Raw genomic sequence first — 14,580 nt, forward strand, 5'->3', positions numbered from 1 at the left:
GGAAGTCGACGAATAAAGCAAGCAGGGAGCTAAACGTACCACAGCCGACGGTTTGGAAAATCTTACGGAAAAGGCTAAAGCAGAAGCCTTACCGTTTACAATTGCTACAAGCCCTGACACCCGATGACAAAGTCAAACGCTTTGAATTTTCGGCGCGGTTGCAACAGCTCATGGAAGAGGATGCGTTCAGTGCGAAACTTGTTTTCAGTGATGAAGCAACATTTTTTCTTAATGGTGAAGTGAACAGACACAATGTGCGAATCTGGGCGGTAGAGAATCCTCACGCATTCGTGCAGCAAATTTGCAATTCACCAAAAGTTAACGTGTTTTGTGTAATCTCACGGTTTAAAGTTCACGGCCCCTTTTTCTTCTGCAAAAAAAACGTTACAGGACACGTGTATCTGGACATGCTGGAAAATTGGCTCATGCCACAACTGGAGACCGACAGCGCCGACTTCATCTTTCAACAGGATGGTGCTCCACCACACTTCCATCATGATGTTCGGCATTTCTTAAACAGGAGATTGGAAAACCGATTGATCGGTCGTGGTGGAGATCATGATCAGCAATTCATGTCAGCTCTCCCGACTTAACCCCATGCGATTTCTTTCTGTGGGGTTATGTGAAAGATTCAGTGTTTAAACCTCCTCTACCAAGAAACGTGCCAGAACTGCGAGCTCGTATCAACGATGCTTTCGAACTCATTGACGGGGACATGCTGCGCCGAGTCTGGGAGGAACTTGATTATCGGCTTGATGTCTGCCGAATCACTATAGGGGCACATATCGAACATTTGTGAATGCCTAAAAAAACTTTTTGAGTTTTCGTATGTGTGTGCAAAGCATTGTGAAAATATCTCAAATAATAAAGTTATTGTAGAGCTGTGAAATCGCTTCAATCATTTGTAATAACCCTGTATATCGGTAGGACCCCTGTACTTCAGAATTTGATCACGCTGGTGTAAGATAGACATCCATCCCCCAAATGGAAACCAAAAGTAGCAGCTCACGGGAAACGAATATTTTGGGCGTTACGAGGTCTCTGATGAGCTATGCGTCTGCAGTACTTCTAAACGTATCATAACAAACGACAGCCTGCAGCAAAGATATCGGCGATGCTACCTTAAAAGAGAATACATGATCATTTTTAACGTAATGTATAAGGCACAGAGCGATTTGGCATTAAAACTTATTCTAAAACACCTCAGATCGTCATTTATTGTGATTATTTAACAGTTTCAGAAAAACAAGAGAAATTTGGAAAGGTGAGATTCAGGGAGAAGTAATAAAAACTTTGAAGTTTGATAACGAAATTGTAATTCTATCAGGGATAGCAAAGAACTTGAATGTTGAGACTGAATGGATAGTATCTTGAAAGGATGTGAGGAGATAAATATCAACAAAAGTAAAACAGGGGTAATGGAATGTAGTCAAATTAAATCAGGCAATGCTGAGGGAATTAGATTACAAAATGAGACACTAAAAGTAGTTGCTGAGTTGTGTCGTTTGGGCATCAGAATAACTGATGATGGACAAAGTAAAGATGATATAAATGCAGACTGGCAGTATCAAGCAATACTTTGATGAAGAAGGAAAATATATTAACACTGAATATGCTTATAAATTTTTGTATCAATAACTCTTTTTCGAAAGTATTTGTATGGAGGGCAGCTTTATATGTAGGTGAAATGTTTATGAGAAACAATTCAGGCAATAAGAGAATAGAAGCTTTTGAAATGTGGTCCTGCAGAATAATACTCAATATTTAGTCAGTTGATCATATAAATAATGAAGAGATCAATCCTGTGGTAGGAAGAAATAATCTGTTTAGTCTGTTAGCTACTGGAGGGAAGTTTGTGGAGCGGGTGAGGGGTGGGGGCAAAGTGGAAAAAATTGTAGAGGCTTGGCTCCAGTTTGCAGGTTCAAATGATTGTAAGTTACAGCAGTCATCAAGAAATGAAGAAGCTTGCACAGGTTGCATCAAACCAGACTTCAAACTGAAGACCACTGCAAAAACCACTTTCAGTTACACTACCATTCTCAGACTAGTTTTTGTTAAAAGGAATAAAATGGATCATAAGAATATGTATATGAGCTAGTAGTAGGGGAGAGCTTTTCAAACTTTCACCTTTTTCCTGCAATAGAAGTTTAATATATATTCATATTCCACTTTTTATGGTGGCATTCACTTTTTATGTGCTGCAGTCTTCTTCTGAAATTACAAAAAGTGCTCTCGAAAATTAAGGTTTTTCCAAATGTGAAAACTTGTTCCAGTGTACAACATGGCCATGTACCTATATTCTACAAATATTCTACTGAAATTTAAAAGTATTGCAATCTAGAAAATCATCTCAACACTGTATTCAGTCATCTGTCTGTCACATTACTACTCTACTATATACCAATAATAAGTGAGTTAAATCAAAATAATCAGGTGTATTATCAAAAACCAGTTATAAGTTAGCCCTATTTTGAAAATCAGGCTACTGGAAACTACCAAAAAAAATTCCATTTTCAATATCGGCAAAATTCTTGAAACATTAAAAAAACTCAGTTAGTTTGCAAAGATCACATGTTCCATGGTAAAAGACCTTCTTCTATTTGAAGGTACAAGATGGCGCATGATGAATGAAGTATGGCTTAACAATCCGTGCATTTTACAACTGGTTTTAAAAGCACAATATATAAAATTATACCTGCCGTAAAAATCTGTGCCTGAATAATTAACAATGTATTCTAAATAACTTTAATATACAGGGTGATTCAAAAAGAATACCACAACTTTAAAAATGTGTATTTAATGAAAGAAACATAGTATACCCTTCTGTTATACATCATTACAAAGAGTATTTAAAAAGGTTTTTTTTCACTCAAAAACAAGTTCAGAGATGGCCCCCTCCAGACACTCAAGCAATATCAACCCGATACTCCAACTCGTTCCACACTCTCAGTAGCATATCAGGCGTAACAGTTTGGATAGCTGCTGTTATTTCTCGTTTCAAATCATCAATGGTGGCTGGGAGAGGTGGCCGAAACACCATATCCTTAACATACCCCGATAAGAAAAAATCGCAGGTGGTAAGATCAGGGCTTCTTGGAGGCCAGTGATGAAGTGCTGTGTCACGGGCTGCCTGGCGGCCGATCCATCGCCTCGGGTAGTTGACGTTCAGGTAGTTACGGACAGATAAGTGCCAATGTGGACTCTCCATACAGTTGATTGTGGAATTTGCAGCTCTCTGCTAGCTCTGCGAGTCGATTTTCCTGGGCTGCGAACAAATGCTTGCTGGATGCGTGCTACATTTTCATCACTCGTTCTCGGCCATCCAGAACTTTTCCCTTTGCACAAACACACATTCTCTGTAAACTGTTTATACCAATGTTTAATACACCACCTATCAGGAGGTTTAACACCATACTTCGTTCGAAATGCACGCTGAACAACTGTCGTCGATTCACTTCTGCCGTACTCAATAACACAAAAAGCTTTCTGTTGAGCGGTCGCCATCTTAGCATCAACTGACGCTGACGCCTAGTCAACAGCGCCTCAAGTGAACAAATGTACAACTAAATGAAACTTGATAGCTCCCTTAATTCGCCGACAGATAGTGCTTAGCTCTGCCTTTTGTCGTTGCAGAGTTTTAAATTCCTAAAGTTGAGGTATTCTTTTTGAATCACCCTGTATTATACAGAAGTTAAATATGTAGGACTTGAGCACATTCTTATGTGTAGCAACAACAAAAACTGTAGAAAATGTTGGAGCTGCTTATGACAGTTTCTAGTGTACACTCCTCCATATGACTCTAAAATTGGCCACTAGACTGAAGTACCAGTCATAAAACATCTTGTGTTTGTAGGTACACTATCATCTAGGTAGAGCACTCCCCCCCCCCCCCCGTATACTTTGGTTTCTTGCCCATGGTATGCATACTTGTGACGTCACACGTCCTGGTTGCCTGTGTGCAGTGGTAGGTTGAGTTTTGAGGGGAGAGAAGGGGCAGGGGATGGAAGTTGGCACATATATCTATGTTATTGTTCTATAACAGTACAAAATACATGCAGCTCACTTTATTGACACTACTGGTGTGACTTAGAGGTTAATGTGCACTTGACAGTGGCTGTTGTTCAATCTTTGCACTCCATGTTTGTGCAAGGCACGATAGATGCTCAAATAGTGTCACAGTGTTATTCACATGTCTAAATTGTCCACATTACTTTTCTGTGACAGTATAAAACATATGTGGCTGAGTGTAACTTACAAGTTAACATACACTTGATGTCTAAAACATGGCTTCAGGCCACCAAATTACGTGTCACAATGTTATTTCTATGTCTTAATTGTATGTATATTGTTGCTTTACAACAGTAGAAAACATATGTCACTAGACTGGAAGCTAAAATTTATAACTACAGCCTGGATGGTGTATTTGATCTTGTGGAAGTCTGTCTATTAAATACCAACAAACAATATTTACAACATGCTCCGCTATACTGTGTACCAGTCACTTTTATGTGTTGTAAACTATTTGATAGTTTATAGACCACTTGCCATGTTGTGTTTGACAGTGACCTGCAATGTGTCTACTGGAACAATAAGAAGACATGAAAGGTGACTGGTTTGCAAGTTAACCTCTCAGACAATGAAAATTGTGAGATTATAAACTATATTCTGTCTACTTATAGTCTTAATTAATTATCTGTAAACTGTATGGAAATTATTAACGCAGACCCCACCAAAGACAACATTAAACGAGAAGAAACATAGTTTTCTCAGTTCAGGAAATTTTTCTCCACAATACCATCAAATATAGATATTTCCAGATTAGAACTGAATGCAATGAATAAGATTATTCTGCAAGTCTTAAGAAAAACAAGAAATGTATTACTGACTGGCTTTCTGAGCATGGTCTCATCCTTAATTTTAAAAAGACATTACATATATAGTTCTGCACATTTAGGGTACACCAATGATAAGTGTAGCACATGGTGAGGAAACTTCAAAATTCTTGGGTGTCTACTTTGATGAGAATTTAAACTAGAAAGAGCACATTTTGGAATTCTGAAAACAACTTAGTTCAGCCACAATTGTGCTTAGAATCAATGCAAATCTTGGGGTGAGAGAAATCAGTAGGTTGACACATTTTGCATACTATCACTGAATAATGCCATGTGATATAATGTTCTGGGGTAACTCAACTTTAAGAGGGGAAGTCTTTGTTGTTCAAAAGCATGCTGTAAGAATAATATATGATGCTCACCCACTATCATCTTGTACACATCTGTTTAAGGAACTGGGCATTCTGACTACTGCTTAACAGTATATTTACCCCCTCATGAAGTTCATTGTAAATAATCCACTACAGTTCAAAAGGTGCAGTCATGTAGATAATTACAATACCAGAAGGAAAAATGACATTCTTTACTCCATGTTAAGATTGTCTTTGGCACAAAAATGGGTGCAAGATGCTGCAAAAAATCTTGGATCACTTACCCAGTGATATAAAATGTTTGACAGATAACAACAAAGGAAAATTTGAAAACAACTTGCAAAAGTTTCTTTTTGACAACTCCTTCTGTTTCATAAAATGATGTCTATTATTTTAGTGTGTAAAGGGTTGTGGGTGTACATTTAAAAAATAATAACCTTATAAATGTTCAGCATTTAGCCATATTTACAAATTAATTTGCAATGTGAGTGTGAAATGATACATGGAATATGAAACTAACTCACTAATTCATGACTTAGTGGAATGTTCAAATCTCATGATGTTTGATGCTAGATATACTGAGGTATCAGTGGCACTGAAAAAACTGTTGGTTTTCCTATACCTCCTCCTACATTGCCCCACGGTAAAAACAATGACGCTGTGCACTGAGCATATCTAACACAATAAAAATGTCAGCATCAGTAGCCACAATTTACTGTAGTCAAATGGATATCATTTTGTTCTGTTTCAAAATGTTATTTCCTTACTCAATTCTTCAGCAGTGGTGCTAATCATGTCCTTTGAAACAGGGTGATCAATTTAAATGAAATACCACAGACAATCACTGTTGTTCTATCTGCATCAAACCATCAGGAGCCATTCTGCCAAGAATAATTTTGCATTTTGCAAAACAATAAAGTCTGCTGGAACAGGTTAAGGTGATACCTGGGTGTGGAGTCATGTAAGAGGCATGTAGTTGCAACTCATTGTCTGTGAACATGTGCGTGTTGTTGTTATCATTGAAATATCAGTTGTTTTTAAAAGTTTTATATGTTATGATTGGTAAATGGCAGTGAATGTTATGGTATTTTGCTAATGACATATGTTTGTCATTTCAGATAAGAGTGTGTTTGGAGTTCCACTGGTCGTATCTGTACAGCGATCTGGCCAGGCCCTGCCTCGCTGTATCCAGATTGCCTTGCGCTGGCTTGAAAATAATGCCCTTGACCAAGTTGGGTTGTTCCGCAAGTCTGGAGTGCGCTCTCGTATACATAAACTGAAGATCATGACAGAGACTCATGGAGACCTTGTCAGCTATGAAGGCCAACAAGCATATGATGTTGCTGACATGGTAAAGCAATATTTTAGGGAGCTTCCAGATCCACTAATGACGAACAAGCTCTCAGAAACATTCATATCAATCTTCCAGCGTAAGTAGTCAAACATTCCTTTAAATAAAAGTAAAGAAGAAACTGACATACATAGTGTGCTTATGAAGAGCTAATTTGATAGCTTTGAGAATTCGCATACTAAATGTTAGCTTTTTTTCTTTACTCTGTACTCCTCCATTTGTTCTTATATTTTTTCTGTTCCAATGAGCTTACTTCAGTCCCAGTGACATATCAATGGCCCCATTGCAGTGAGTCTCCTAGTACCTTCCCTGTGCACACTTCTGTGGCTTAGCTGCTGTATCTGTCAGATGTAGCAATCTGTAGCATTCACACATATGTGACAAGTATCTGCCTTGACCTGTATTTCTTCTGTCTTCTACATTTTTGATGTTGTGGAAAAATATATCACTTTTGGACATATTAGTAAAGAAAGCAGGTGTTGACAGATGTGAAAATTATCGAACTATCAGTTTAATAAGTCATGGCTGGAAAATACTAACGCAAATTCTTTACAGATGTATGGAGAAACTGGTAGAAGCCTACCTCGGGGAAGATCGGTTTGGATTCCGTAGAAATATCGGAACACGTGAGGCAATACTGACCCAATGACTTATCTTAGAAGAAAGATTTAGGAAAGGCAAACCTATGTTTCTAGCATTTGTAGACTTAGAGAAAGCTTTTGACAATGTTGGCTGGAATACTCTCTTTCAAATTATGAAGGTGGCAGGGGTAAAATACAGGGAGCGAAACGCTATTTACAATTTGTTCAGAAACCAGATGGCAGTTATAAGAGTCGAGGGACATGAAAGGAAAGCAATGGTTGGGAAGGGAGTGAGACAGGGTTTGTAGCCTCTCCCCGATGTTATTCAGTCTGTATATTGAGCAAGCAGTAAAGTAAACAAAAGAAAAATTCGGAGTAGGTATTAAAATCCATGGAGAAGAAATAAAAACTTTGAGGTTTGCCAATGACATTGTAATTCTGTCAGAGACAGCAAAGAACTTGGAAGAGCAGTTGAACGGAATGGACAGTGTGTTGAAAGGAGGATATAAGATGAACATCAACAAAAACAAAACGAGGATAATGGAATGTAGTCGAATTAAGTCGGGTGATGCTGAGGGAATTAGATTAGGAAATGAGACACTTAATGTAGTAAAGGAGTTTTGCTATTTGGGGAGCAAAATAACTGATGATGGTCAAAGTAGAGAGGATATAAGATGTAGACTGGCAACAGCAAGGAAAGCGTTTCTGAAGAAGAGAAATTTGTTAACATCGAGTATAGATTTAAGTGTCAGGAAGTTGTTTGTGAAAGTATTTGTATGGAGTGTAGCCATGTATGGAAGTGAAATATGGACGATAAATAGTTTGGACAAGAAGAGAATAGAAGCTTTTGAAATGTGGTGCTACAGAAGAATGCTGAAGATTAGATGGGTAGATCACATAACTAATGAGGAGGTATTGAATAGAGTTTGGGAGAAGAGGAGTTTGTGGCACAGCTTGACTAGAAGAAGGGATCACTTGGTAGGACATGTTCTGAGGCATCAAGGGATCACCAATTTAGTATTGGAGGGCAGCATGGGGGGTAAAAGTCGTAGAGGGAGACCAAGAGATGAATACACTAAGCAGATTCAGAAGGAGGTAGGTTGCAGTAGGTACTGGGAGATGAAGAGGCTTGCACAGGATAGAGTAGCATGGAGAGGTGCATCGAACCAGTCTCAGGACGGAGGACCACAGCAACAACAGTAGCCCAATGAAAATATATAATTATGAGTCATATAGTTTACAAGAAACCAACACACACTAATCATATATGTGAAAACTTTGATTAGTATCTGAGATTATGAAGAAATATGTTGAAATTTTAGTAGCATGGCTGGAATTAGTCTTCTCCTAAAACAATTACCAGGAGGACCTTAGCCACTAGAACTGAAGTATCTGCCCAGAAGGAGAAAGAGACTGTCTTTAAAGGTGAAACAAGAGTTGAAAAGATATTAATTTCGTCCCCCTGATAAACTTGGTAATATGTTGTATATGTATTGTCATTAAAAATCTTGTAACTGAATCTGCTTTCTACTCATAAATGCAGATAGTCATACTGCAGGTGCAACCATTTCGGAGGGGTATCTCTGGAGAGGTCATACTAACATGTGGTTCCTGAAGAGGGCAGCAAACTTTTCAGTAGTTTCAGAGGCAACAATGTGGATGATCTGGCCTTGTAACACTAGCCAATAAGGCATTCCTATGTTCGCGGTGCAAACAGTTGAAAGGAAGGAAATTAGAGCCATGTACTTCCTGGTGACATGCAGCCCTTTGTATGCATTAATGATGACAATATCCTTCTGGGTAAAATATTATGGAAGTAAAAATATTATAAAATTTGGATCTCCAGGTGGGCACTACTCAGGAGGTTGTTGTCATCAGAAAAAAAGTCTTGTGTACTGTGGGTCAGAGTGTGAAATGTTACACCCCTCAATCAGGTTGGTAGGTTAAGTATGAGGGTAACCCCAAAAGTAAGGTCTCCTATTTTTCTATAAGTACATAGACCTGTTTATTTCTACAATGGTTTACATCAGTTTACAGCATGAACATTGAGCTATTTTTCGACATAATCACCATTTCTATTGATGTATTTTTGTAGACACTGTGGCAGTTTTTGTATGCCCATGTCATACCAGCTCGCCGCCATGCTGTTCAGAAAGTTATGAGCCTCTTCTTTCACCTCGTCATCAGAGCTGAATCACCGGGACCGCAATTAACACTGACAGGTACTGTGAGACTCTGAAAAAACTCAAATGGGCAATTCAGAACCAGAAAAGAGGAACGTTGAGCAAGAGCATACACATTCTCCATGACAATGCTCACCCACGCATTGCTTGGCAAACCATTGCTCTTCTGCAACAGTTTCAGTGGAACTTAATCACTCACCCACCCTATAGTCCTGACTTGGCGCCCGGTGACTATCACCTGTTGCCTAGGTTAAAAGAACATTTGGCCGGAAAGCGATTCATCTCCAACAGCGAGGTGAAAGAATAGGTTCATAACTTTCTGAGCAGCATGGTGGCGAGCTGGTATGAAATGGGCATACAAAAACTGCCACAGAATCTCCAAAAATGCATTAACAGAAATGGTGATTATGTTGAAAAATAGTTAAATGTTCAAGCTGTAAACTGATGTAAACCATTGTAGAAATAAATAGGTGTATGTACTTATAAAAAAAATAGGAGACCTTACTTTTGGGATTACCCTCGTAGTTTTAAAAAAGCAAATCAATAAATTGAAGTGGATTTAGTGAATTGTGGTGGCAGGAAAAACAGGATTCCAGGTTGGGTGAGTACTAGGTTACTGACACAAAATCAAATATAGTTTATGCTGGAATAGGACTAGTAGTGAAAAATAAAATGGAAATACAAGTGAACTACTATGAACAGCATAATAAAAACATTTTCATAGTCAATACTGACACAAAGCTAATACCCATCACAGTAGTAAAACTGTCACTATAGACAACAAAAAGATTGAAAAAAAAGTGTGATGAAATAAAATAAATTATGAAAGTGGATATGAAATTTAGACTGTGATGAGAGACTGGAATCCAATAGCAGGAAAAGAAAGACAACTAAAAATGGTAGAATATGGATTAGGAGAAAGGAATAGAAGGGAAAGCTGTCTGGTAAAATTTTGTACTGATCACAATTTAATTACTGAAAACGGTTTAAGAATCATGAAAGAAAGTTGTGAACATGGATGAGATATAGAAACACCAGAAGGTTTGATGTAGAATGTATAATGGTATGAAAGGGATTCCAAAAGCAGATTTGAAGCTACAAAACATATTCAGGAACAGCTATGGACTCTGTTTGTAATTTATTGGTTATGAAATGCAGATTAAAATAGAGGAAATTGCATAGAATTAGGACATTAAAGATGCAGGGTCTGGAAAGAATGAACTATTCGGATGTTGTTGGGAGTTTTGAAGGGAGCATGTGGCTGAAATCATGGAAAGGAACAAAATAGAAGATGAATGGGTGGCTTGAGAGATGGATTAGTGAAATCAGTAGAGTAACAACTAGTGAAAAGACAAGGCCCAACTGAAATCTTTGGATAACACATGCATTGAATTTAATTAATGAAAGGAGAAAATACAAAAATGCAGCAAATAGAGCAGGCAAAAAGGAATACCAACATCTAAAAATGACATTTACTGAAAGTGTAAAATGGCTAGAGGAGAAATCCAGTGCTGTAGGTGTGCACATGACTATGGAAACCAAAGAGGCCATATACAGGAAGATGAAGGAACCTTTTGAGGAAGTAGAAGCAGCTATATGTATATCAAGAGTTTAGATCTGAAGCCAGTACTAAGCAAACAAATATGGAGTGAAATGTGGAAATAATATACAGGAGGGCTATAAAAATGAAAGAAACATGAAGGCACTATTATGGAATGGGGAGAGGAAGTAAATGAAGATAAGATAATAAATATGATACTGCAAGAATTTGTCTGAGCATTTGCAGACATAAGTCAGAACAAGTCACCCACAGTAGATGACATTCCCTCAGAATTATTGAGAATCTTGGGATAAAATACCAAGAAAAAAACAATCCTCCTGGTATTCAAAATAGATGAGAAGGGTGAAACACTGTCAAACTTCAAGAAGAATGTAATAATTGCAATTCCAATTTACTGCACACATGTTGGAAAGACAAGAATGCAACACCAATCCTTTGCCTACATGTCAGTGCTTATATACCCACATTGGAGTCACACTTTGTTGCATATATGCTGCAGCAATGCCCTCAAACAAATTTTTTCATCATTCCATACATTTTGCATAATAAATGTGACAGAAAACATTGCAGATCATCTAACCAATCAACCTCAAACAGTCATCTCTGGGAACAAAGATGTGGAGCATTAGTTACTAAAATTCAGAAAATTTGTATGGTATGCTGTAAACATCCATGTGCCAAATACAGATGTGAGAGATGGGAAGGATCTGCCATGACAGTTCTTAGAAAGTTGCCATGAAAACAAAGAGAGATTCATCACAGACTTCAAAGAAATCAAAGCCCTTTTGAGAAAAGGTGAACAATGCCAAAATGGACGTAAGGAAATAAATGCAAGAAACATTTAAAAATCGGTAAAACCTCACTTAGATCTTCCAGAATAGCTTTCATTAATTGGATATATTGACAATAGCATTTTAAAAATTAGTATGCCTTTTCAGTTACGACAGTCTTGGACCTAAAGTTCCTTACTTTGCAATACCTTTTACATTACACATTTCATATTCAGTATGTTTGCCTCAATAGTGTTTTTTGTGGAAAAATGAAGTTAATTTTGGTTTATAAATTGTAAAAGATGGAATCTGATTCATATTTAACAATGCGTGTCTCCTGTTTTCAGATGTATCAGTGGCAAGCCTCCGTGCTGAAGCTGTACGTTGTGCACTGCTTCTGCTACCAGATGAACACCGAGAAGCACTACAGGCTCTATTGTGGCTGTTATCATGTGTAGCTCAACATTCCAGTGTCAATCAGATGACTGCCAGCAATATTGCAGTATGCCTTGCTCCCTCCATTTTTCAACTGCAGCCTGAGCTTGCTGAAAATCGGGCAGCTCATGATTGTCTTCTCTACCTTATCACAGAACACAAACATCTTTTCACAGTAAGTGCACTCTACAGCATTTACATGTGCTTATTTTGTGTTTTATCCATTAGAAATGGTGCTTTACAAACAAATAACACTTGGTGCTGCCAGTCACAATTTCATTTTATTTATTTCCTGCATGATATTTTGGTAAATAAGCTGGTACATGGGTAGTTTTTTTCTTTATTGACATAATACTTTGTTTACTTTGCTTACTTTCACTCTGTTATCTCATTTGGTGTTATACTTTGGAGCAACTCTGTGCACTCACCAAGAATACTCTTAGCTGATAAATGGGTAGTCAGACCAATTTGCAGTGTCAGAGTGAACTTCAGGTGTCTCCAAAATCTAACCCTTTCCTCTCTTGTACATATATATTCCATCATGCGATTTGTTGCTGACAGTATTGACTCATTCGGAAAAAACTGCCACATTTATTCGGTGAACATTAGATGGAAAAGGTATACACTTGAATAACACTTCCTCTTTTGGGTTTTATGAAGTATTTAATTCTTTATCTGTTGTGAAGCCACGAACAACTGTATCACTTATCTGTACTGGGAATATTCCATACCAGTCATCAAAAATGTGTATTTTATTCACCACAAAATGTTTCAGAACTACGTTACCTCATTATTAAGTCCTACAAAATGAGGAAACAAAAATCATTACATTACAGTACTACACATACCGACACACTTGTGCTTGCCCTATGGTATTGCATGCCTAATGGCATATTACCTTCAAGGTATGTGTTACGGCAGGGCACTACAGATATATTTATACGTGTGTCAGTACTCATATGTGTAGTAATGGGATGTAATGATTTGTGTTTTCTTGTTTTATAGAACTTAATAATGGGGTAATGTGTCCCCCAAAATGTATTGTCATAAATAAGTCACACATTTTTTAATGTAATCAGCATTCTGTAAACTGTGTATTGACTACGCAAAAATATTCTGTTGACACTGACTTACATAAGGAGAAATGATCGTCATAATAAAATAATGGAAATCAGAGCTAACACAGAAAGATATAGGTGTTCAGTTTTTCCATGCGCTGTTCGAGAGTCAAATAACACAGAATTATTGCGAAGGTGGTTTGATGAATCCCCTTCCAGACACTTAAGTGTGATTTGCTGAGTAACCATGTAGATGTAGACTTGTTCTATGCACAAATACCTTTGGCTCACATGGTCCTATAGAACCTGATAAATAAACAAATAATAAATAAAAGACAATCTTGATTATTTCTCATAATGATGTTTTATAACTGTGATAGATCCAGGTAGGAATACTCATAACAGAATAACTAAGGCAGCCATTGTAGATAATACATACTTTATTACCAGCACCATGATAGAGAGAAAAGTCCATGCACAGATCTGTTGTTCAGAAAGAACCATCTCAACCAAAGATGTCTCATCCCAGCAGTCTCACTGCTCACCCTTCCCCAGTAGTTCGAAGCACAGGGTGGGGGGACAAAGGTCATCAAAGTGTCCACAGATGATGTAATCATCACGCAGCTTTCGTGGTATTGTGATATAAGCTGGGAGAGGAAATTGGTGGGTCTGGCTGCAGCATGACTATTGGAGTGTGGTAGGAGAGGCAGAGGACTAGGCAGTGGGGGCAGCAGGATCATGCTGCAATAGCCTTAACCTCTGTCTGCGAGCATGAGAGTGGGTTCTGCATCTTAGTAGCTGTGATGGTAAGGACTCCATCAGCTGATAATAATGATGTGATCATGGTTGGTTTGACATTGTGGCGAGTTTGTAGCTGCAAGTGAATTGTTTGGAGAGAAACCTGTTATCAACCTGTCGTTCCCCATGCAGTTTGTCGACCAGTTTTACTCTCATTTCTTCTGGTTGAAATTGCTGCAAATTGAGATGCACTACAACAGTGTTGTTTTCGTTTGACATGTCAGTTTTGGAGGCATGCTATTAAGGAGCAAGAGAATTGCCATTTTGAGTGCTGTACGTGTGTATGTTCTGCTATTTGTATCCCACAGAATCCATGCATTGTACAGCAGTCAGTTTCCCATGGTCGAGAATGTCAAAGGCATTGGCTCCACATTTTATCACTCTGTGGAGCCTGAACATGGTGGCTACAAGGCAGGGCAGATCGTATCATCCTGCAACACCACAATCTTCTAGAGTTGGATGTACAAAAATTTTGGGTGAGCCATGTGGCCATGGAGGTGGTATTCTGAGGCATGTTGCATTGGAGAGTAGGTAGTTCCTTGTCTGTGGGTGGTCCATGTCAGCAATATGAAGTCAGCTGGTAGGGTGAGTGGCTCACTGTATAGGATTTCAGCAAATGAAGCATGTAGGTTTTCCTTAT

General features: G+C 38.1%; 1 protein-coding gene across 1 annotated transcript in view; it reads left to right on the plus strand.

The window, feature by feature from the left end:
- Positions 1 to 14,580, plus strand: part of LOC124556288 (stAR-related lipid transfer protein 13) — a 667,281-nt gene that overhangs the window by 621,435 nt on the left and 31,266 nt on the right. Inside the window, exons 15-16 of the mRNA XM_047130265.1 lie at positions 6,322 to 6,633; positions 11,997 to 12,259. Coding sequence (XP_046986221.1) covers positions 6,322 to 6,633; positions 11,997 to 12,259 — 575 coding nt within the window. The remainder of the gene's footprint in view (positions 1 to 6,321; positions 6,634 to 11,996; positions 12,260 to 14,580) is intronic.

Source organism: Schistocerca americana, chromosome X (assembly GCF_021461395.2).
Source record: "Schistocerca americana isolate TAMUIC-IGC-003095 chromosome X, iqSchAmer2.1, whole genome shotgun sequence".
Classification (NCBI taxonomy): domain Eukaryota; kingdom Metazoa; phylum Arthropoda; class Insecta; order Orthoptera; family Acrididae; genus Schistocerca; species Schistocerca americana.